At 45.6% G+C, this 26,587-nt stretch overlaps 1 protein-coding gene across 3 annotated transcripts in view; it reads right to left on the bottom strand.

Annotated features, from left to right (window-relative positions):
- ndst1b (N-deacetylase/N-sulfotransferase (heparan glucosaminyl) 1b) overlaps positions 1–26,587 on the bottom strand; it is an 81,896-nt gene that overhangs the window by 22,179 nt on the left and 33,130 nt on the right. For 2 of the 3 annotated variants that reach the window (XM_080773635.1, XM_080773636.1), the window contains 3 exons: positions 3,780–4,892; positions 1,987–2,268; positions 776–979 (listed from right to left, as the gene is read on the bottom strand). In XM_080773635.1, the coding sequence (XP_080629761.1) occupies positions 776–979; positions 1,987–2,268; positions 3,780–4,355 (1,062 nt within the window). In that variant the 5' untranslated portion in view covers positions 4,356–4,892. The remainder of the gene's footprint in view (positions 1–775; positions 980–1,986; positions 2,269–3,779; positions 4,893–26,587) is intronic. The other variant, XM_080773637.1, reaches the window with a different exon arrangement.

The raw sequence follows: 26,587 nt of genomic DNA, 5'->3' as shown, positions 1-26,587 counted from the left end.
TTACCTCACGTGCGTGTTGTTCTCATTACATTTCCTTTGGTCAAAAGCACCAGAGTCTCTTGGCTTCTAGACTCTTTGTTCACACGTCGTCGGGTGTTGTGTGTTAAAAAGAATAGATCTACAGGCATGAACTTTGCCGCGGCTGCCCCCCAGGCTCTGGAATCATTTGCTCATACATATCAGAGCCGCCCAGTCCATAGATATGTTTTAATCCCTGCTATAGACTTATTTCTTCTCCTTGGCCTTGAGTGTCAGCCGAGTTAGCCCCGTCTTCCCCCCTCACTGAGGCAAATGTTTGTTTGCTTGCTTGTGCCTTTTATATTGCCTGCCAATGTCCGTTTACATTGCACTTGTTTGCTCCTTGTTTTCTGATTATTCCTGTTTATATTTGTCTTTTAATGTTTACTAGCCCTTACCCGTTGTGAGATATTGCCCCCCTGCAGGGCAGGGCATTTTTAATTCACTAATATTAATCATTAATGTGTAAAATCTAACAAAGGGCTTCGTTAAGACCTCCATATTATTATGGTCAATGCCTGTGTGAAAAGTGGGAGTGATTGGTGCAGGCAGCGAGGAGATACGGCAGTGTTTCTGACAGACACACACACATTCAGACAGAGTCAGAATTATAGTATGATGATATTGCATTGTTTGCTCTTTGTTTTCTTTTAACCTGTACAGCACTTTGGTTGACTTGGCCATGTTAAACGTGCTATATAAATAAAACCAAATTGAGTTGGAACACACGTGGACTTGAGCTGTGACTGAACCTTACCTTCACGTCAGGCACCTTCATGCGGGTTCCCTCCTTGCCCACGAAGATGTCGTCTATGTCCACCAGGACGTGGCGCTCCAGGGACAGCGAGAGCCTCTTCCCCGTCAGGAAGGCCACGGCGTCCACGAACACCAGCTTGTGGAGCCAGAAGGCCAGGTTGTTGCCGAACAGCACGCGCTGGATGCCGTCGTGGAGGCCCAGGTCCTATAGGACACAACGCAGGCATTTAGTCCAGAGGTGATGTACAGTGAGTAAGCAAGAACACTACTGCTGCAACAACTGAACATTTGTTCAAAGATTGTTGGACAACAACTTCAGAAACTTTATACATACATGTATGATAACAGCATCCTAAGGTTAGCAAGGAATATGCCCTCTAATACTAGGCATGTGTTGTATGGAGAATGGTGTACCAGCATACAATAAGGTCAGACTAAAGAGGTCCTTTGTCCACCAGTCGACCTTGAGCCTTAATCAGGAGTTGTAGTAGCCACAGGATGATCTAAGCGGTGGATACTGCTCTTGTCTTTATCTATGTAAATTGTCTTGTTCTTTGTGTTATGTCAAATGTGTGTATATGTGTTCTGCATACTTGGCTGCTGTGTCGCAAGACAAATTTCAGTGTGAACTGACAGTACTATATCATATCATCATACACAGTATTATATATCATTTACAGTAAACAAGAACACTACAGGGCAATACATCTAATGCATGAATTGATTAACCCATTTAGACCCGAGGACGGTTAACATGAATGTCTTCTAAATCCTGACAGTTTTCAGGAAAAAACCCGTTTCTATATGTCAGTAGACTGGATCCGCCGAGATTAACTAGGCGCAGCTGCTGGACATGAGACTAATTAATTAGAGCGACAGAGAGAGTGATCGACGTCTGCGTCTCAACTCTATGCCAAATTGAAGTGGACTTTCTTTTTCTCCCTGGAAATAAAAACGTCTGGGTTTCCGAGGCTACTATAGTAGTGGTTCTCAAAGTTTTTCACGTGGAGGACCCCACAAACAAATTGGTCACAGACTGAAATATAATGTATAATATTTGCACCACATTTTAACAATACATTTTTTTTGTAGCTCTACAAGCTCGTATAGTAGCTTTAGATCTGCTATTTTTCAATAGCTAAAGTATAACCGAATGCTTAAAAACACCAAAAAGGGGGGTTCCCGTCGTCCAGAACGGGGTTAATTAATTACCTGGACCACCGACGGGAGCAGAGCTGCGCTGTTCTGGCCGATGGCCGCCACGCTGTCGGCGGACTGCGTCTTGGCCAGCAGCACGGGCTCGTAGGTGGAGTGGTTGGACTGGAACACGGTCCAGTCGTCGCCCGGCAGCGGGCCCGGCAGCGGCTGCCCAGACTTGGTGATGAAGAGGAGGGGAGACTTGGGGTTGACGGAGCAGTCCTTCAGGCCCAGGTTGGAGTGGAGGAAGAGGGGGAAGCCTTTCAGCTGAGCACTCAGCAGGCTGTTCTCGTTGGCCTGATTGAGGGTTTGATGAAACAAAAACATCAGAGCACACAAAGTTAAAAAGGTAGTGCGAGACGGTGATTTTCTTGGGCTAAAATAAGTGTGCTTTGTTATTAAAAAACAGAAAATACATTTTCAGAAACTGAAACTGAAATAGCAATCAATTGCATCCAATCAGGATACAGATTAAACAAGTGGAATTGTAAAATCATCACACAAAAGAAATGAGCAGCCAAAATTGGAACTGGAACATTAAAAAAATTAAGCTCATGAATAGAATAGAATAGAACCCTGTTACTGAACAGACGGTCTAGTCTATATAGCGATGATTACTATCAGAATATAGTGATTTTACATTTTAACTAAAAACATTTTGTATTAACCAAAACAATAGGACTTACCCTACCTTTAAAGTAAGAGACAGAAGTGAAAGAGACAGCCAGAAAGACAATAATACTGTACAGGCAATGCCACCGTCAACAAAACATCATCACTGCACATCATAGAGATGAAGAGGTGATGATGACGAGTTGGATGGGACATAATTGACCAATTATACACAAAACAGCTTCTACACTCCGCCACACTCAATCTGCTCTCCTCAAAGTTTTCAGTCCCCATGAATAACGGCCCCTGCTGTGTTCTCTGAAGACTCACAGGAGGAGGATAGGGTGATTTATTCTTATCCAGACGTCCCCTTCCCTTCCCTTCCCTAGCCACTGCTCTCAGATTCTGTCACATCTCTCTGCATATACCGTGCCGTGCCTATTGCATAACATCTCACTACCATCGTGACAGTGTGGGAGAACTGAGAAAACAGAGCATTATCAACTTAACACTTGCCCACACTCTGAAGTGCCCACACGATGGCCATCGATTAGAAAGATCTCTTTACCCACTGAGATCTGCAAACACTGCCAGGGAGGTTTTGGTGTGGAGCCGCACTGTGTGTGTGTCTTTGTCACGATTCCCAGATATGCCCACATTTCAAATCCCATCAGCAGTCGCTGAACTTTATACCTCCTCCCTCTCCCCAACGCCCCACGTCTCCTCCTATATTCTCTCCATCTCTCACAGTTGGTGATTAAAACCATGACCACCTGAAAACTGGCCTCGGGCAAGCAGGCTCGGCTGGGGATTACCGAGAGAGAGAGAGAGAGAGAGAGAGAGAGAGAGAGAGAGAGAGAGAGAGAGAGAGAGAGAGAGAGAGAGGAGAGAGAATAAAATGAACAGCCAGAGGGACTAATACCAGAGAGGAGAGAGAAAGGGAGGCTGAGGTTGAGAGAGAAAAAGAAAGGAGACCGGGCCAGAATGAGAAAAGAAGGGCAGAGATAGAGAGAAGAGGGAGAGAACCAGGCAAGTCTTTCCAACCTTGTGAGTCCTGTCTCCGTAGAGACACACGAGCCAGCTGGACAGTGCTAGAAGGTGTGAAATGAAAATAGGAAAAGAGTGTGTGTGTGTGTGTGTGTGTGTGTGTGTGTGTGTGTGTGTGTGTGTGTGCGCGTGTGCTGCGTTATCCTAACCTTGAAGAACCCGATGATTCCGACTCCATACTCCACACAGTATTTGTCCAGCAGCTCTCGGTTCCAGGCGTCCAGGTTGACATACTTCAGGATGTTCTCGTAGATCACCAGGGTGAACCGTCCTCTCTCCTTGTCCGTCAGCGTGGGCATGTCGCCCTTCCCCGGAGAGATCTCCGTCCGGTAGCGGAACCTACTGGACTCCAGGATGGCCACGATCTCCTGGCCCAGCTGCGAGTACTGACTCTCCACGAACACCAGCACCACGGGGTCCGTCCTGGCCCCTCCCGGGGGGAGGCCCTCCGCCCCCCCTCCCCCCGGCCCACCCGGGACGCTCCGCAGCGGGAGCAGCCGCGACGGGGTCACCCGGGAGTCGTCGCCGCCGGAGTCGGCCGAAGCCCCGCCCCCGTCGGCGCCCGAGACGCCGCCGCCCGACGGCTCCAGCTCCCGCTTGACGCCATACAGGAAGTAGGCGGAGACGAAGACGCTGACGGCGCAGAAGAGGAAGAGGAGGAGGAGGGAGGTCTGGAGGGGCAGCAGGCGGACCAGCCGACGAAGGCGTGTCACGCATCCCAGCATCGTATCACGGATCCCGCCCCGTCGGCCTGGCAACACGCCGCTCCCCCCGGGTATGGGAACACACGCTCTCTCTGCTCTGGGGCTGGAGAGGACGACCGCTCCCCCCTGGTATGGGAACACACGGTCTCTCTGCTCTGGGGCTGGAAGGTGAATGATGGGCAACGTGGAACTGGGTCACCAACACGGTCAGTCTGTAGCTCTGGAGGTCGACGCACAGGCCGGGGAAAGAAACGAGATGGTGGTCGTCTCACGTTGGCTCTCCTTCATAGCGTCGGGCTGGTTATGTCACCATGGCAGAGAAGAAGATGGGGGGCCTCGAGGAGTCCACTGGGAGCACGACCAACGATGACTATGAGGAGAGGAAGGAGCTGTCGCTGTCCGTCCGTCCGTCACACCTACCGACCAGCCGATCGCATATCCGCCCTAGGGTTTTCCTCTGCTCTGTGGGGTGGAGGGTGATGATGGCCTCTGGGGGGAACGCGATGGGCCACGGGTCATCTCAGCACACCATTCTCCTTCTGGACACAAACTGCTCACCTAGAAGAGCGACAGAAAGCAGTACATGAAATAAAACGATAAAAAAAAATGATAAGAGTTTAAGAACCACAGCATCGACAACCACAAATAAAGTTAAAGGTTATCAAGTAGAAATTTAATTTTCCAAATAAAAAAAGTTAGTCATTTTCCAAATATATCGGTCAAAATATCGGCAATCGTTGGTCTATCTAGGTCTAGGACTATTGGGATCGGCATCTGGCGGGCTCTAGTCTGCATCCGTTGCCACTGCGCGCCCCACACACACACACACACACACACACACACACACAATCAACTGGCACAATGAGAGTGACAACAATGCCCTGAGGCAAGCCAATTCTCTGATTCAGTACAGCAGGACTCATTGACTGCATGTAAGGGGAAGCCATCACCCCCACAGGGACGAGCATTCCATTTCCTCCTAAACCTCAGAATGGAAATTGAAAGGAGGGGTGGGGGGGGGGGGGGATAAATAAAAAATAAAGCCAAACATACAACAACAAAAAGGAGAAAGGGGGCACACAGAGGAATGCATATCTCTCCACCAGACCAGGTGGCCCGTGAATGAATGAATGAATGTATGTATGAATGCATTTTTATTTTCTGTCTTGACATAAAAGACCCGTCCCGTAAGGGATTATAAGACAAAAAAAATCACTTTCACTTCCTGAACACAGAAACTACTACAAAAACACTTTCACTACCCCAAAACAGAAGTGAATATACAGTACATCACATATATGTTTTCTTTGTCCGTTTATGCTTTCTTTAAGTATTCTGCGAAGTGCGAAATCCAAGATTCCCACATGTGAGGTACGTTGTTGGATGCCTGCACTTGAGTTATAGTAACAATACTGTGGGTAAAATCACTGGGTATGTTCGTGGCAGGATTACGCTTTCTAGAATCTGTACTAGTTGTAGGCATACAGTATGCACATACAGTATGTGGAGATAAATTATGTGCATGACTGACTGACCAAAATAATATTTGAAAACTCCACTGCCTTTTTCTGTTCAGTTTATACACATCCACGTGTCCGAGCTTGTAGATCAGCTATTTTCAGCATGCATCCAAGTGGAATGAGGATTTTCAGAAAACTGTCAGGATGTAGAACAAGACATTTTTAGAATCTGATCTCAGGTCAGAACGGGCTAAGCAGAGAGTAAGTGGAAGCGGGTTCCATAGTCGAGTCCCTCTGCTTGTGTTACATCCTCTCAGTGAAACACTGTCCAGGGTGAAAAGAAGCAGCTGCCAGCATGTTGTTCACGTGTTATCTGAGGAGGGGACACATGGCTGTCTACACCACTGGTTCAGAGGAGGGGACACATGGCTGTCCACACCACTGGTTCAGAGGAGGGGACACATGGCTGTCTACACACAGTGGTTCAGAGGAGGGGACACATGGCTGTCCACACACAGTGGTTCAGAGGAGGGGACACATGGCTGTCCACACCACTGGTTCAGAGGAGGGGACACATGGCTGTCCACACCACTGGTTCAGAGGAGGGGACACATGGCTGTCTACACACAGTGGTTCAGAGGAGGGGACACATGGCTGTCTACACACAGTGGTTCAGAGGAGGGGACACATGGCTGTCCACACCACTGGTTCAGAGGAGGGGACACATGGCTGTCTACACAGTGGTTCAGAGGAGGGGACACATGGCTGTCTACACACAGTGGTTCAGAGGAGGGGACACATGGCTGTCCACACACAGTGGTTCAGAGGAGGGGACACATGGCTGTCCACACACAGTGGTTCCCAAACTATTTAGCCTCTGACCCAAAAGAGAGATTAGATGTTTGCCCATAGGACCCAAACTATAGTGAAAATAACGGTTTCTTTTTTAAACAGTTTTGAAATAATAATAATGAAAAATAAATAAATAAAAAGGGACCCATAAAAATGTCTGCGACCCACAAATGGGTCCCGACTCCCGACCCAGAGTTTGGGTTTGTATACACCCTCCCCCAAGACCAATCAGTAGGGGTCGACAGACAGGGACACACGTGCTACATGGGTGTGTGTGTGTGTGTGGGGGGGGGTTGATAGGTATCCAGAGAACCCGCCAGTTTTCCGACTCGCCGCAGTTTCACCTCACCTTCATTTAAATTGCATTTGACGGTTATGGATTATATGAATAGTTGTTTAGAGTTTACACTAGATGAAGTAGGAATGCTAAAGTTTAAACACTAAAGTACCGAAACAATATAATTAATTAGTAAACAATATCCTGAATTGGTAGGCCTACAATCATTGGTATTTTATTCACATACTCAACTTCTAGGCTCTAGCTGACCATTTAATTGCACAAAATAATGTGATCACTTTGGAAATGAACATCTGTAGGTTTGACATACTACACTGATGAAGACAGCATGTTAGCATAACGATGAAGACATCGATGAAGACTTTTCCCTGCGGCGAGTTGGCAAACCGGTGAGTTCTCCGGCGGTATCCGATTGATATACATCAATACCCCACAACTCATTTTACATGGATGAAACTGTCACCTGTCACATGTAGCTGTCAATCAGTTGGAAATGTCAAGTGGACAAGAAGAACAGTTCAGAGAGAGGACCCACCAGCATCGTCTGAGTCTGATGCATGAACAATGACAATGACAGAGGAAAAGTGGTGGACAAAATGGTGACCGTGTGTCTGAGCAACACTAGCAGCACTTCCCCTTCCTCTGTGATGATGACCCATTTACCAAGACATCATTCACAGCACACACACACCAGTGTCAAATGGTCTGGATTTCTATAGCGCCTTTATCCAAAGCGCTTTACAATGTGCGCTACATTCACACACACACACACACACACACACACACACACACACACACACACACACACACACACAGACGGCAGAAGCAACCCATGCAAGGTGCCAACCTGCTCCTCGTCAGGAGTGGCTCAGGGGGTTAACATCTTGCTTCGAGTAACACTGTGAACACGAAGCGAGGAGGAGGAACCCAGGGATTGAACCGGGAACCCTTCCAGTTCTTTAGACATCCGCCCACATCCCCAGTGTCTCCTGACAGACAGCACAAGGAGGACAGTCTGATAAGAACCAGAGACTCCTTCCTTCTCCCCGCAGCGTTTCACCCATTTAGACACGAGGATTCTCTGATTCTACAAATGTCTTCTTAAAAGTCCTCATATCATATAGAAAACCTGTTGTTTTTATACAAGTGGTGCTCAGACTTTTTCACGTCAACGACCCCCACAATTATCTGTATTTGGACACAATCTATTTAGTTCCCCCCCCAGAAGCCAAAATTTTAGTTAAAAAGAATATATGTACACAAAGATTTGCGCAACATCAAAAATCGCAGATCTACAAGATTGTACCGGCACTCTGTGCCGTGCCACAAGCTTGTAGATCTGGTTAAAGTGGTTAAAAGCTAAAGGTGACACAGATGCATCAAATGAGTCTAAATGAGCCAAGTCTCCCTGCAGATTCAGACCGTTTCCTTTTCATTTACAGCAAAAGATATGCGGCTGCAGCTCTGCGGAGGAAGCCGAGTGTTTCGGCGTTAATTAAGCACTTGAGCCACGCTATAATAATCGCCTCTTGCCGACACTTTGTGTGACACGGTAATTAATGGCAACAACAAATTAATTATGAACAGACATGCCTTAGTAGCAATTACCCATTGAAGCATTGTCCAAAATCACCAAAGCATTGTCCGTGTCTGTCCGGGTGGGCCTTCATGTAAACATAAGCTACCTAGCGTGTTCTTTTAGATCAGTTAAAGCGGTAGTGGTCCAGGGACCGCCAGGAGTTCCAGGTGGTCCCCAGATAAATGACGGAGAGTCCCAATGGACCCTTTATATTATACGTAGATCTTGAACTCTTGAGGGTGTAAAATGAAACCAAATGGACCCGTAAGGGGCCATTTGGTTTCTACATTCTACATTCAGAATGTAGAAGAACAAATAATGGGCCTCGATATGAAGAGAGTTTAAATGAAAACCACCGTTTTCGATGGCAGGAACATCAAGATTCAAGAGGCTTTTGTTCCTCACTCAGTCACACAGTCGGGTACAACAAGCAGCAAACAACTTAATAATGACAACAAGAAGATAATAATAATAACACTGGACGTAATGCGAGAATCTGGATGTGAATCTTAAAAAATGCCCAGTAAAACAAAAAGGGCCTCCCGACAACAAGCCCGCTAGTACAGTAGGGATAGGAACGGTATCGTTAACATCCCCCCGAGGCAGTCACAACAACACGGCGGGAACACATAATTTTTTGGAGCCGTGGCGCTGGCAGAGTCTTATCTGTTGTTCAGAGAGATACAGGATAACACCCTGGATACCATATTATTACACTAAACATTACACAGAAGACCGCTTGATCCATCCACACCCATCAAGGGCACATTAACCCATTCTGACCCGAGATCAGATTCTAAAAAAATTCTTCTACATCCTGACAGTTTTCTGAAATACCTATGTTTCTAGGCCTATATCACTCAATATTTCATGTCAAGGCCTCCGACCCCCATCTGAAAATATTATGTTGTTCCAGGGACCTACCCCAGAAGCAAAGATTTGAGTTAAAAACGTTTGTTCTGAAAAAATATGTTCCAAATTTGAGGCACATTTTCACGATTTTTCAAAAATAGCAGACCTACAAGCTCGTAGCGCGCCACTCGGTGGCACGCTATGAGCTTGTAGATCTGCTATTTTTCAATAGCTAAAACACCAAATGGGGTTCCCGCCCAAAATGGGTTAAAATGTATTGAAAGTGATCATTGGGAGGACTATATAAAATAAGATTTATTTAATGACTATAGGCACATCAAGCAGTCGGTACCCTCTCGGTACGCCACCCCAGACGTTTGTACGTCCCATGGGCCGTTATTAGCCATCCGACACAGTATGATTTAATGACTTATTGATTTTGGACAGTCTAGCTGCAGTATAGTTCCATTACAACATTCCAAGCAACATACCACAGAGAGAAAATCTCTCTTGCTGCAAGTACAACTTAAAGAGACCAAGCTTTTTCTCTGAGCTGCCTCTAAATGTCCTCTTCGTAGGACCAGAGGGTTCTAAGGCAGTATTGCAGCAGAGCAGACAAGAAGCCTCCTGCCCTCTCCCCATACCTCCTCGTCTGGTCTGAGAGGAGCTGGGAGTCCATGCCCTCTCCCCATACCTCCTCGTCTGGTCTGAGAGGAGCTAGGAGTCCATGCCCTCTCCTCATACCTCCTCGTCTGGTCTGAGAGGAGCTGGGAGTCCATGCCCTCTCCCCATACCTCCTCGTCTGGTCTGAGAGGAGCTGGGAGTCCATGCCCTCTCCCCATACCTCCTCGTCTGGTCTGAGAGGAGCTAGGAGTCCATGCCCTCTCCTCATACCTCCTCGTCTGGTCTGAGAGGAGCTGGGAGTCCATGCCCTCTCCCCATACCTCCTCGTCTGGTCTGAGAGGAGCTAGGAGTCCATGCCCTCTCCTCATACCTCCTCGTCTGGTCTGAGAGGAGCTGGGAGTCCATGCCCTCTCCCCATACCTCCTCGTCTGGTCTGAGAGGAGCTGGGAGTCCATGCCCTCTCCCCATACCTCCTCGTCTGGTCTGAGAGGAGCTGGGAGTCCATGCAGACTACAGCAAAGCAGAACCATGGACACGTTTCATGTCAGAGGTGTGTCTCTTGTGATCTATAGATTCTAAACCAGTGGTTCCCAAACTTCGATACAGATATTCGCCCCCGGGGACCCAAACTAGTGAAAATAGTCGATCTACAAGCTCACAACAACGCATCACTTTGCAGCCGCGTTGTGAGAGATGGTAGAGATCGGCTATTTTAAACATTTGTTATTCATTCATGAAAGGTTTTGCTTTTTTTTGGGGAATGTTTTTTGAAAAGGTTTTGAAATAATAATAATAATAATTAAAAAACAAATGTAGGTAACAAGAAGTAAGGGGACTGTCCGTGAATGAAACACTGTTTGGGAAACCGTGATCTATACAGAACAAAAACATGTACTACCCAATTACTACACTATCTGACTGACTTCCCCACACCCACACTTTCTGATATGAACCACCAATAAGGCCATCACACGCTTAGCACTTTGGATAACAAGTGACACCGACCATCATCCCCGTTATCGCTACTTCCACTAAAACAAAAAACAAATCCCACTTCAAGGTTCTATGGAAGTTTTGTTCCGTCAGCCATTGAGGCCTTTAACAAACTAGACAAAGTCGATAAGATGGTTTTCTGTGTTGCCTTGTTGACATTTTTTTCTTTTTTTTTGTATTTGAACGGACTGAAGACAAATATCCCTTCGGGGACAATAAAGATTATTATTATTATTATCGTTGGAAAAAAGGGTGATTTCAAAGTAATTTTGTTAATGATTAATGACAATAACGAGCCCCCATGTCGTTATCTAGACGAGCCAAGGTCTACAGGGAGCGCAGGCCTATAGCACGGCTCTGTGATGACACTGCTGACAGGGCCTGAAAACAGATTAAACGGGTATGGCAGAGCAAACAGAAGTGGGGCACGTCGTGCACGTGCTATCGCATGTATTGGCCAACTCTCAGCGGTGATGACCGCCCCCCCGACGTTAACCTTCACACTCTGTGACAAATAACGGACGCCAACTCTACAGGAGAGGAGGAGGAGGAGGAGGAGGAGAGATAAACTACAGGAGAGGAGGAGGAGGAGGAGGAGAGATAAACTACAGGAGAGGAGGAGGAGAGAGATAAACAGGCGGGAACGACAGGAGTGTGAACACAGGAGAGCCCAAAGGATTTCAGTTTGAGGCAATAATCATTCAGTTAAACGATCCTAATACACACACACACACACACACACACACACACACACACACACACACACACACACTTTTTTTCTCCACCAAATTGAGCGTATATTGTGTAGATCCCTCTGCTGTATATATATATATATATATTTAAATAATGCAATACTGCCTCAAAGTTGGTGTTGCGACTTTATAAATTGTCAATTACTTGCATGAGAGGGGGGGGGGGGGGGGTGGAGTTAGCTGCTTTAGCAGACAGTTTGAGTTTGTAGTTAATAGGCTTTGTCCGAAGCGATTTTCAATACTTTTCATTGGTTCAATATCTTTTTAACAAACACACAGAAAAAAAAAAAGAATGGAGTTAGGAGACACACACACACACACACACACACACACACACACACACACACGCACGCACACACAGTACATTTGTCTTTTCTAGTGTGTCACGTAAATCATTTTCCCGGTTCATGCACGTGTATTTTTAGGAGCAAATGAGAGTCACATCCACTGAGATGAATGATAATTTCCTCTCCCACTCAATTCAGGAGAAGTTTCTCTCATAGAATTGCGCTGGAAAAGGGCAGAAAATGTACACATCTAACAGCATGTCATGCTTTCATTTCATCACTGCCAACTGGAGCCGGAGCCAATAAATATAACCTTGCCTACTGCAGAATATCTTTGCCCTTGAATGAATGAATGAATGGCGATCCACTTTCCCATTAAAGGCAAGAAGCCAGATGTTAAGCCTAGTTCAGACTAGTGATGCACCGAATATTCGGCCGCAGACAATATTCGTCAGAAAATGGCATTTTCGGCCTATTCGGCTTCGGCCCGAATAGGCAGAAAATACATCACCGAATAGTGTATGCAATTAATGCATTCAAAAGAGCTGAATAAATGTTTTATGGACCCATAATAGTGATTATTTATTTTAAGTTACGTTTTGCCATAACCATTTAATGAATGTAAATAATGGACCTTGATATGAAAAGAGTTGAAAACCACTGCATTACACTATAATGGAGGTGGTTAGACAGACATCAGCATTAAGCAACCAAGTGGAATAAGAAGTAAATACATCGAAAATCTCTGCACATCCACCTAACGAAGCGGCAGCTCTTCAGGCAAATCCTGCCTCCCTTTTATACCTGCACCGGCAAAATAAAATAAATAAATGCAACAAGAAAAGAGCACAGAAAGCAGAAAGAAAAGGACACATGAATATTTCATATTCAGAGCGGGAGGATGATGGGAGGTCTAGCCGGTGAAGAGCAGCCTGAAGGTAGGCAGACTGACAGACACAAACCGTCTCATTCATGTCGGAGACAGAAACACACAGCGTGTAATAGTTGCACACGTGGAGTCGGAAGGCATGCTAAACGACAGTGGCAGACACACAGAGAGGTACAAGGAAAAGCAAAGAAACAGACAGACAAGAAAAAGGAAAGGAAAACAATACAGCACAACACAACGCGAGTTAATAATAGTGGGGGAAGAAAGACGACATCAAAATGATGAGCAGGGAGAGATTACAGAGAAGCCGAGAACATCACCCTTGCTAAAGGAGGCAATCCATCTCAAAGCTAGGTGGGCATTTAATAGTTCTTACATGAAAGAAGAAGATAGAATTTTAGGGCCTTGGCGAGTTGGCAATGGTGGATGACCAAACATTACATGATCTCTGTTCTGTTGCCGGTCAAAAAGTGCACAGATTTGAACACTCAGAGTTATGGGTTAAGAAGAAGGGGTTGAAATCCTGCATGTCTGGCCGGGGCCGGCCTAACGGTCCAGGCGCCTAGGCGGGCCGCGTGTTCGAGTCCCGACAAACTTTGTCTCTCCCCCACCCCCCCACCCCATCTCTCTCCCCGTTTCCTGTCGACTTATACTGTGAATCTATCAATGAAGGAAAAAAGCCACTAAAAACATAATATAAAAAAAATAAAACACTGCACGTCTGAAGTAGGTGGAAAAAGTACTCACAATTTTTACTTAAGTAAAAGTATCAATACTGCAATATAGAAATACTCTGTTTCAAGCACAAGTCTGGAATTTAAAGTGTACTCGAGTAAAAGTACAACATTATTGTCATCAAATTGTATCAAAGTAACTAATTATAGTTGAGTAAAAGTACAATATTTGGATCCGAGTTGTAGTGGAGTATGAGTAAAAGTATTGGAAATACTCAAGTACAAATACCTCAAAATTGTACTCAAGTAAATGTACTTAGCTACTTTCTACCACTGCTTGTTGTGATATCGCCCGCAGAACATGCTGGGAACGGCATTCACAAAACCCTCCTTTAGTCGCGGGGTCGAAACAATGTCCAGGCAGCTGGTAGCCTAGTTGGCGTCATGCCTGTGATGGCATCCCCCTTTCTCCAGAGAAAGGGGGATGGGCTGAAAAATGGTCCGTAGCTACTCTTTGGGAAGAAACAGAAGGAACCCGAGTGCTCATTCTAATTTTATTGACCTTATTCTTGTTTTGGTTTAAACTTTTTTTGTGAACAAGCCAGCAGGCCAGATCTGGGAGGGGAATTATTCCCAAATGTATGTTGAAGAACAGGATTCTTAAATGAATGAATGAATGAATGAATGATATGTCTCATCATAAAAGAGTCCCTTAAAGACACCAAAAACATAAATAAAACAAAATCTCATTCAAAATTAAATAAACTATTTGTCCCACGCTTTCTCCAAGTATTCTACAAGTGTGAATTATCTTGTGTTCAACAATCCAAACCTCTCTCTGCGTCGCTGACTCGCTATATCCATATCCGATCCAACACACACTAAACAATGTTGATGTAGTTCATGATACAAAGTGTAACACCGGGGCTCCACCGGGCGCGTCACAGTCAGGGAATGTTCCCTTTTTTAATCAATGAAGGGTGGCTCCACTGCCCGCGTTGCGTTGCGTTGCGTGACTGCATTAAAATTGCCCCGGTTAGTTTTTTGACGCACGCGACGGAGACGCAACGCGCCCGGTGGAGCCCCGCCGTGAGTCGAAGGATAGAACGTCAGAGAATTTATTAATAGGTCTTTTAGTGTTATGAAACCTGAAGGTTGACATTCTTCCATTCATGATGTGCTCTAATGTTTGTCAGTATTTGACAATGGAAGAGTGGAATCACTAACGCAGGCCAGTGGGCCACAGGTGTGTAGTTATTCAGTAGAGTCGAGGATGCATCCTGGCTCCAGCCCTGAATTCACTAGCCAGGCCCATTAACCCACTTTGACCTGACAGATTCTAAAAAGGTCTTCTACATCCTGACAGTTTTCTGAAAAAGCTATTTAAAAAAATAGCAGATCTACAAGCTTGTAGCGCGCCACTCGGTGGCGTGCTATGAGCTTGTGGATCTGCTATTTTTCAATAGCTAAAGCATAACAATGCTAACACCAAAAGGGGTTCCCGCCTAAAATGGGTTAAAAAAATAAGATATGATCTAAATAAACGAAATGGAAATTCAGACTGAGTGTCAGGCTAACAGAAAGGAGCCGAGATAAAACAATTCTGCTTTGAATCAAATGAGTTTGTGATCCGAAACAGAAATCACCGAGAGAGGCATGAAGATAAAACTATATAGCTAGCATGGAGCATAGCAGCCCCAGACAAGAGGCGATAAAGGAATAAATCTAATCACCCATGCTGGCACAAACATGTCAGTCTAAAAGTACATTGGGTCAGGGTCAACAAAATTACACTTTTGAAGTGACGGTACACACATTAACCAGTTAACAGTTACTTCAATATCACTTATCAAAAGTGAAAAGGCCAATTGCCTTAATTCCGTCTGTTAGAAAGGTACAGTACTTAATGAAGGCCCTAGTAAAAAGATACTGGTTCTGTTCAGAATGTATTGTCATCTCGTGTCTTTCCACAACATAATAGAAAATGCTCAATAGTGGGCTCGATATGAGAACCCGACTCGATAAAGCCTGATCAATAAGGTGTCAATAATAAGTGATAAAGCTCCACCCTTACTCCATAGTGTGATCTTTGATGCCTCTCCAAATTGGAGAATAAATCAATGAGGTATAATAATTCACTCACAAGCTATAGATCTTGGGAGGGACAGACCAAAGTATTAACCCATGTTGGGCGGGAACCCCTTTTGCTGTTAGCATTATGTTATGCTTTAGCTATTGAAAAATATCAGATCTATTGTAGGTCTGCTATTTTTGAGAACGACTGACATTTTCAAACAGACATTTGTAGAATCTGATCTCAGGTCAAAATGGGTTAATGCCCTGTCATACCTCGACATAATAAGCGATAGGGGTAGGTTAGGTAAGAGAATTGATCAAGGAAGGCTTTGGATTGTTATATAGTAGAGTAGGCCTACAGATGAAGCTGTGCCATTTACCACGCCAAACACAGCAATTCCAAAGATTTAGGATCCAGGATTGTAACTGGAGAGCAGGTGATGTTATTCTAACAAATAACTACTACGTCACCATGCCCCCATGTGACCAGAGGATCTTCTTGGCTGACTGAGGTAGACACACAGTATAGAGCCATCTGTCACCTGGGTTTAAAACCAAGTCTCAGGGAGCGATAAAGAAAAACAGCAGACAGACAGACATACAGAGCAGCTGCATGGTGGGCAGGCAGGGAATTATGATGCATATTTGGATGGTTGTGTTATTTAATGTGACGGAAGTCCATGCTCGGTTAAGTTTGCAGTTGGGAGATCGTAAAGTAAACCGACGTTGGCCTGGGCCGACCGCGCGGTCCAGGCACCTATAGGCCGATAATCCAGCCTGACAGCGTGTCGCGCCTGTCGCGGGTTCGAGTCCCGACGACCTTTGCTGCGTGTCCCCCCCCCCCCCTCCTCCTCCCCATCTCTCTCCCCCTTCCTGTCAAACTACTGTCATCAAACAATAAAGGCAAAAAGCCCCCAAAAATATATATAAAAAGTAAAGTAAACCAGGGTTTATATTATCATATAGTCTCATTTCAAAACTATTGAAAACAAACCCCCTTGAGGCTTGTGTACTAGAGCAGTATTTTTTTCAAAAAGGTTCCTGCAATTCGTTTTATATAATATTTATTCATGAAAGATCTCCAGAGATTACTTTTATTTATTTATTCCCTAATGCGTGAATAAACAACTGTAGTCAACGGATCTGCGGCCGTGGCCATTATTATGTTTGGGTAACGGTGGAGTGAAGTAAACAAGGAGAAGAAGAAGGGTCCGCTTAGCCTCTCCATGTCCGCTCTCTCTCGCAGACTTTGATGTTTGTTCCAGAGCCGAGACCACAAGCATTCAGGGCCGCTCGTCTCGCAGACTCTTTGAGCCCTTAATGCACAGTTTCCACAATACTACTTTGCTGCAGACTTTGCTCGAGGCGAGGGCCCACAATTCATAGCATTGTGATGGTAAAACCAGGGGATGAGAGGTGAATCCCAGAGAAGCAGAGAAACCACATGGAAGGATCTGGCAAAGAAATCGTTTTTACATGCGAGTAATAACTCATAACTCACTGGTTGAGTCACGGCATTGTGCGGTTTGCTTTATCCTACGATGACTTTTTCCATCCGATTTGATCCAACAACGTTCCCCCATTTTTTGCTTATAAATAAATAGGGAGTGAACAACACCAAAAGCCAATTAAATAAATTATGTATGTAATGTGAGCCTGGCGTTATCTCTTTGGTCTATTAGCATTAAGCAACCACTATCGGCACAAAAGCTTGTCCCATTCCTCAAATGTATTTATTACATTTCCGGGCCTTGCACCCCTCTTGCACCGACCGTAACTAATATCTGTCGTACGGTCCGGTTCTGTCCCCGAGACCCATTAGCAGGGCCCGACCTGCAGATGCAGCATGTCGATTATTTTGGCAGCGAGACTCGTTGGGAAGAACTTCACTGACTTGCATTTGCCCCTAAAAACAGATAAGTGCAAACGGTATAAAACAAAGATTGGACACCACACACACACACAAGAAGATAGTGGTGATGCGGGGACACACAGAGAGAGAAAAGATAGTGGGAGCGAGAGAAGAGAGAGACTCGCAGGTACTGTACTACAGTACTACACAAGACGCAATAATTTTATGGCACGCACTCATTTATGAGACATCCTTTTTAATTGGAATGGGTCAAAAAGTGACCTACCAAAAAGCATTTAACTCATTCTGGGCGGGAACCCCTTTTGGTATTTTAAGCATTAAGTTATGCTTTAGCTATTGAAAAATAGAAGATCTACAAGCTCAGTGCCGCGCTACGAGCTTGTAGGTCTGCTATTTTTGAAAAATCGTAAAAATGTGGCACAAATCTTTGAAAATATACTCTTTCAGAGCGAACGTTTTTAACTCAAATGTTTGCTTCTTTGGGGAAACATATTTCCAGATGGGGGTCCATGGCCAAATAATAATTTTTGGGGACATGAAATATTGAGCACCACTGACATAGAAACATAGGTATTTCAGAAAACTGATTTAGAAGACATTTTATAAATTTCGATGTCAGGCCTAAATGGGTTAAAGAAAAAGGTACAGCTACAGTACTTCAAAACTCACAGCAGAGCAGACCACCATGACACCATTTGCTCCTGCAGTTTACAGTATGTCCCAAGTCGAGGTCAGCATCATCACAGGAGTAACTGTAAATAATAACCACTCTGCCTACTGCAGGGGTGTGTTCAACAACTCAAAGAGATAATTCATTAACGCCTTTTTGCAAGAGGTAATATTATATTAAACGTGTGTGTTATTCATTCATGTATTCAACCAGTAACGGTAAGGAGATTTATGTGCTCATTTGCAGGTGCAGAACACTACCAACTACTATCATCAAGCTGATCGTAATTACTGTAATTAGTGCCGTGCGTATGAGTGACTTTTAAACCTGACATCACCCGATGTGATCTCCGGAGTCCGGACTTTATGCTGCTTTCCGTTCACACATGGCAGATGCAAAGATACAGTCTAGCATTCATTGTCAATGGAAGCCAGCGACATGAAGATGCAGAGATACAGTCTAGCATTCATTGTCAATGGAAGCCAGCGACATGAAGATGCAGAGATGCATGATCTGACGTCTGTAGCTGCTGCAAAAGCTACGAAGCTACAAACTGAAGCCGAGCTGGATTTAACTTCCAGATGCAAAGCTACAAAGCTACAACTGTAGCTGCAATGACACACGTCACTACGGACGCACGCTTGGTGACGTCAACGACCGTGTGAGCAACAGATTCTACAAAGCGACAAATTATGCTGTGATCTTTACATACACAATATGCCCGTGTGAACGCAGCTTTAGTCTGACACGACAGTTCGTCTGTAAAGGCCTTAACATCTCTCACTCTCTCTCTCTCTCTCCCTCTGATGCCTTTAACATATAAAAACGCACAGGGAGTGGTGGTGGCCCTCTGGGCCCCTCGGGACCTGACAGTACCCCCTTCTCCCCACCCCCCCCGGCCAGCAGCAACCCCTCCTCTTAACCAACTCCAACCACCCCCTGGTCCTTCTTCTCCCCCCAGCCCAGCAAGCCCCTCTTAACCAACTCCAACGACCCCCATGGTGCCAGCTGACAGAAATAAATGATGACCCCTCTGTGCTCCACCAAGTGCCTTCCTTGGCAACCGTCCGCACGTTCGCCATGGCAACGCTGTGTTCGTTGGCAGAGGTGGAAAGTAACTAAGTACATTTACTTAAGTACTGTACTTAAGTACAACTTGAGGTAATTTGTACTTTACTTGAGTATTTCCAATGTCTGTAGCGATCTATACGATGAGACACATTGTAGATCGGCCATTTCCAAAAGATTATTCCACATTTGAAAACTTGAAATTGGACATTGTACATAATGAGTACGCTGTACTTTTGATACTTCCAAGTACATTTAGAATTCAATACGCTGTGTGTGTGAGTACTTTTTCCACCACTGCTCCATGGAAACAACGGACTTATGTTGTCTTTGTTGGAAGGGAACTCTTAAGGATGGGACCACATGACAGGAACTCTGAAGTCTGAAGGATGGGACCCACATGACGGGAACTCTGAAGGATGGGACCCACAGGACTGCCTCCTGAAGGATGGGACCACAGGACGGCCTCACAAAAGCCTGTTGTGTTACCGTCTGACCTGAGTCACTAAGAGGCTGATTAAGACTTCCGCAAACCAAATGGCTTTTTATGAGTAATAAGCACCGGGCAGACACACAAACACTCTCCCTCTCTCTTCCATCGCCAGTTCTCTCTCGCTACAAAGCACTCTGTGTGTTGCCGTGTCTGAACTCTGAACAACAGACAACTTATTGTCCTTTTCTACACCAGACTTCCAAGGCTTTTGCAACAATCAGGGATCTCAGGATTTGGTCTCTATCTATCCGAGTGATTTGCCGACATGACAGGGAGAGGGAGGTCAAGGTCAAATGGATCCAGGCGAGGCCCGGTGTAATCCCATGCTCCGTAATCCCGTTAATCTGGACACTGCAAACATTAACAATGTGAAAATGGCCAGCTCTGTTACTGTATGGATTAACGAGAACAGTTGATCTGGGATTTACGCATTGTTTGACTTACATACCACATGTGTGCTCTTCTCTCTTACACACACACACACACACACACACACACACACACCCACACACCAAGTCCAAATAATGGGAGTAAACTCAATATTTAGAAGTTGACGGTTATGGCAACTGACTGAAGATGACTTCCAATAAAATGGCGTTATAATTCCCTGTCATTCACGAACACAGCTAAAAGGAAATGTCTCATTTGCATTCATCTTCCATCCCAGGATTAAGGTTCAAAAGAAATGAAAAATGTCTGCAGTTTGCAATGCATCTAAGCACACACACACACACACACACACACACACACTGAGAGAGAGAGAGCATGGACATTTTAAAAGCCACACTGTCATGGCTTTTTCCTTAAGCCTCCCTTGGAGGAATTCATCAATATGGAATCAATCAATCTGAAATTCAAATTTGATGCATACATTGTGGCTGGCGAGATTAAAGGCTTAGTTTGTGAAATAGTTGTTATAATAACAACAACACAGCAGCACTGCTTCCTTCACCCCGTCACCCTGCTACAGCCTACAGCCAATCCAAACGCTTCACCCCGTCACCCTGCTACAGCCTACAGCCAATCCAAACGCTTCACCCCGTCACCCTGCTACAGCCTACAGCCAATCCAAACGCAGCGCCGCACCGCAAACATTTACACTTCCAATGGTGGAAAGTAACCAAGTCTCTCTAGGAACGACCGACATAGAAACATAGCTTTTTCAGAAAACTGTCAGGATGTAGAAGACATTTTTTTAAATCTGATCTCAGGTCAAAATAAATTTGAAAACTTGAAATGGGAGAATTATGAGACATTCTGCATGATGCTATAGCCAATCCAAACGCACAGACAGGCAGCCACACGGCAAACATTGACACTTCCACCCCCTCTCTCACTCCCCCGGCGTCTCGTCTCCTCAACTCATGTCATGTCCGTGTGTCTGAAGGACAGACGACTTCGGGAGGAAATGGAGTTTCGTCTTTTCTAATTCCCTGGGAAAGTGTTTCCCTTTGTGGCTGAATTATCACATCTTTCTTCAGCAACTCAATTTACTCTCTCACCAAGAGAGAGAAGGCAATTTGACTGACTGGAGGAAAGATGCTTTCCATCAAATTCTCCATGTCCCTCCAATTAGCCTACGTATTGGGGGGCGACTTGCAGACCACAAACTTTCGCTATTGAGATGATTGTGATGTCATTCGTTCATGCAGTAACTAACCACCAGTAATGGTGAAAAGTGGTCAAAATGAATCTTTAAATCCAGACGGGAGAGTGCAATCTCTTCCTAAGAGCTATATTATGAGTATTAAAAAAAAGACGGTGACAGCATGTTCACTGAGAAATTGACCATTTCTTTCTGTACCTGCATATTTACCAGACGACGACGGTGGTATAATAGACCTTCCATTAGAGGACGTGGTCAGGTTCCATCAGAAAGATATCCCGCACCGCGAGGAGAAGAACTCCAACACGAGGCATAATAGTGTGTGATTATAGATTCATGTTCAGTTCAGGTGCAAGACGACCAAAGGGCTGTGATGAATGAAAATCTGGGAAAGGTGGAATATAAAATATACATGGCTCCCCCCCCATCCACTATACTCTCCCTCAGATCTAGGCTCAGAGAGGCAGGATGTGTGAAATGGATTTGTATACGCTGTGGGATCAGGAGCCATGGATGTGAAGAAGATGCATCGTGTGGTGTGCGCGTGTGTGTGTGTGTGTGTGTGTGTGTGTGTGTGCGCATGTGCATGTGCGCGCCATGGGAAGACGAGAGAGATGGAAAGAGTCATTAGGGAACGGTGGAGCACAGAGATGTGAAATGGAGCTTTTCCTTCGATGGCTTTGACCACCTCTGGGCAGTGAAATGGAGAGAGAGAGAGAGAGAGAGAGAGACAGACAGAGAGAGAGAGAGAGAGACAGAGAGAGAGATGACACCTTCATCAGTGGCATATATCACTTCTGTGCAACACTTAACGGTCTTTGCGTGTGCTGCGAGCACACACACACACACACACACACACACACACACACACACACACACACACACACACACACACACACACACGGAGCACGTAACAGCACACCTTCCTCTGCCGTTGATGACTACAGGCAACTAGCTACTACAGCGTGGCTATTTATAGCCACTTAGTGCCCCATTTCTACTGACGTGGGGGACAGGACAGCTTCGGCTCAATAAACCTCCAGATGAGGGGAAATGGAAACGGGTTATTTTGTACACTGACAAAATTATATCAGTGCTTGGGGCGGTGGGGGGGGACAGACAGAGAAAATGTCATCTGTGGATTAGGGGAGGGGGTTGGCCCGCATGTTAATGTTAATGTTAATACAGCCAAACCCATTAGAGCGACAATGAAAATCATTATGTCCCTCAATGCCAAACAGTTGGTGTCGTTTCCTGGATTAATTGCAATCTGATGAATCCGATTAACACAGCCGATAGAGACGCACAACCGACCCGGACAATGGACCCGATGATGGAGATCACTGGGTTATATCCAGGGATATATAATTGACCCTCGTGTTCCATATGGTTCTCTCTCTACCCGGTTCTCTCATGGTTTGACTGATGGCACAAGCCACAAGCCACGGGAGGCACACACACCGCCATGGAAAATACATAATGATATTCCCCCCCTTTCCTTCGTGGTGTGAGGTCATGCATATGGACGCCCCAGAGCGCTGAAATAACACCACCGTGACATGTTTATGTGTGAAAATTAAAAGGATGGCCTGCAGGGCCATGGCAGACATGAACCGAAGACACACACACACACACATACAACAAACATTGGGTTATTGCGCAGCAGCACACATAGAAAAAAAAGGGGGTAGTTGACTCTATTGGATTTTTGAGGGAAAAGAAATGGGCTTCATCGTCCCCAGACGGCCCGCCTCCCGCTCGCTGCGAGGCATGGCGAGGTGGCGGCGGCGGGGAAGGGAAGGGAAGGGAAGCAGTCATTTATCATTTTTTGTCAGTCTCTGGTAGTAAAGGGGATTGTGGGGAAGGGGAGGAGAGGAGGGGGGGGGGGTCGTCGTCGGTCGCTTGGCTTTTATATAAATTGAGTGCAGGTGAAATCAATGTGGTGGTGTGGTGTTTGGGGGGGCGGGGTGGGAGAGAGAGAGAGAGAGAGAGACCCAATACAAAGATCAATGCAGGTGGGAGTGTCTGTTTGTTCCTGTTGTTTATCCAGTGTCATGAGGGAGGAACGCTGGGCTGAAGGACACGAGAGCTAGAAACAATGTCTCCATTGGCTCGCAGGGTTCTTAATGAGCCCCGAGTCTCATGCAAGGCCAAGCTTACAGGAAATATAATAAATAATGATAATGAATTATTATTCTCCCACTACCAGAATCAGAATAGGATGGACATGGTGTCGGTTTGCTAGGATGGAGCTTACCAGCGCTCCACTTGCCCCAGACTATTTATTCATAAGTACTCTACCTTGGGTCTAGGCTTATTATCCCCACCCTCGATGTCTTCACATATTGTACAGTTAATATAATAAAACGCATTATTCAGGCACATTTCAGCCACCTCTTTTGCCCATTGGGACCACTCTGCGCAACGTCATCAAACAGCGCCTGTGGTAACATTCTACAGGCCACAGGTTTCTGCGTTACACCTTTTTATTTATTTTTTCCCCCCAGGGTGCTAGAGCTCGACCGACCGGTTAAGCTTCTAGTTATAGTTATTATTATAAAACTACATGTCTACCGGGATTCACAGAACAGTTACACAGTTCTTAATCTTTACAGTACAACTAAAAACTAAAATAATTCAATTGCAAATAACTCGATAAATTAGCAATCGACAATCAGAGCATCAATTGTGTAAAAGCTAGTCAATACAGCTGTGCATTTTTTCATCATACGGAAGTGTGTGTGTGTGTGTGTGTGTGTGTGTGTGTGTGTGTGTGGGGGGGGGGGGGAGGGGGTTTAGCAATAACAGCACACGTCATTTCACCCTGCAGGGGTCTGCTGGTCAAATTAACTGTCTGTCCAACTAAGGAAAACCTATATGGAGCTGGTCAGCAAGCGAGCCAGTGAACGACAGCTTTATTAAGGGTTTGTTTTGCGTGCTGCCGGCCGGCCATGATGGATCTGCTGAACTGAGATGAACCACAGATACTGTCAGATTGATGCTGCCCACTATGGTATGGGCTCAAATGGAACCACAGATACTGTCAGATTGATGCTGCCCACCATGGTACAAAATACTAAAATAAAACAAAAAACTGAAATACCAACTTTTAGCCATAATGAAATTCGGAGGATTGCCTTTCTTTAACATGGTCTACTGAAAGGCACTCAAGTAAACAATATGGTTGGCCGCCCCATTTGAAATAAATATGAAACAAAACAGTGCACTGGATGGTGCAGGCCATCTAGAGCTGCAAAACTGTACAGGAATCTTTATCGCCATAGATCATCTTTTTTATGCATTTCCGTTTCTTTCTTTTACTACTCTCAAGTGTCTCGCAAATGTAGCAAAAATATCCAATCCATAAGGCTCACAATGCTTCGCATTAAGACACACTGTGAGCCGTTTGTGAAAGTTAAGTGCAAGGTTTGCTTCCAACAGCAAAGACATAATGCAGCAGCATAATAATAACCTGCTGCTGAAATGACGATGAGCCTAGATTTAAGAAGTTGTCCCGTGTGAGTGGAACATCAGGCTACCAGAACCCACCCACGGGAGCCCTCCCCACCCGCCCTCTCCCCCACCCAGCTTTCATGTCCAGAGATAAGGCTGATCCAGCTGTGTGATCTGCGCAGGCAGAAATGGCGTTCCCATGGGAATATCATGGTGGCACTACTAGTGGTGAGGAAGGAAGAATAGCTGACAAAAGAGAGAGCCAGATATTCTGTTGTGCCGCCCATATTTTTGCCTGCGAGATCAAACGACGTAGAACCTCCCCTCCCCCCACCTCCTCCTGCATGAAGGTTGCCTTTAAATCAGTCAGCATTGCTTTTCAGAGTCCTAATGAAGAACAACAGATGGATGTGGTCATAGATAAGACTTGACATGCAGCCCAACAACGGCATGTCATTCGCCAAGCCATGTCGTTGGGCTAAAAACGGCCATAGCCGTCATCACTTTAACGATGTGATGAGGTCATCACATTTGGGCAAGTGGCTATGGATTCTTTTTTGTGAGTGTTTTTCGTGCAAAACAAATGCTTGGAATGGATTCACAATCATGATGAAAACCTCTATAGTTTGACCCGTCACATGCATAAAGAAAATTTGATAATGTTGCCTTATGTTGTTAATAGTAACGCAACTTTCAGTAGCTACCGCAGATTCTACTAGGGAAACTGAATTTCAATGTGAGATGTGTGAGACACTAGACACCTTCACAAACACATTGGTGAAGACATTTCTTGGTAAGAAATGTATTCCCAGATTGTATTAATATCCTCTGACTATGTAGTGAATCACACCATTTGCATGGCAGGCCTGTTACAGGGAGTGTATTGAAGGTCGGGTCAAGAGAGAGTAGACATTTCCTGGCGGCTCTGCATAGCCTCTGTCCCAGCCTTACTCATCTGCGACCAGGAAAGCCTGGTCACAAACATCCAAAAGAATAATAATAATAAAATAAAATACAACCGTCCTAAGGCAGAGAGTGCGCCAAATTCTAGCAATGCACTAACTTGTACTACTAACTTCCAGGAATAAATGCCTGTAATGACATGACCAAAACATTGATCGATATTCTTATTAACTTATCCATCACTTGTTATAAATCGATTACATTGATCATTAGTTCGACTGCACCCGGATACTCTGCGTCGGTGTACAAGACACAGTTCAAGTTCCCCCCGGCCCAGAGGGGGCTTATATTCTAACCCCAGCCAATTGTCATTCCTCACCGCAGCCAGCAGCCATGCTCCAGGGTTGCTCAACAACACTGCCACTAACAGCCCGGGCGTGTGGACTCTGCCCCCCCACACACACACACATCCCCCCCCCCCACACACACACACACACACACACACACACCCCCAGCCAAAGTCTTGTTCGATTCCACTGCTGACCTTCGCTTCGTGTAACCAGGCCCCTCCGTCCGTTTCAGTCCAATCTCTCTGCTGCTCTCCATGACGGAGCGCACACACACACACACACACACACACACACACACACACACACAAACACACAGTCACGCGCACGCTATTATTTTTCCGGCTTTGGTTGGTGTGAACCCTGGCTGCCACCGACCGACCCCGTATGACTCCAATCCCAGCAGGTGAAGCATGGCATGGGGGGGGCATGGGGGGGCTGGCTGTCAAGAGAGGTGACGGGTCTATCTCCGTCTGTTACTCTACCCCTACCCCTCCCCCCCCT

Source organism: Protomyctophum bolini (assembly GCF_963924005.1).
Source record: "Protomyctophum bolini genome assembly, chromosome: 10".
Taxonomy (NCBI): Eukaryota; Metazoa; Chordata; class Actinopteri; order Myctophiformes; family Myctophidae; genus Protomyctophum; species Protomyctophum bolini.
The sequence above is the reverse complement of the archived record's forward strand: the minus strand, read 5'-3'. Positions and strand labels throughout refer to the sequence as shown.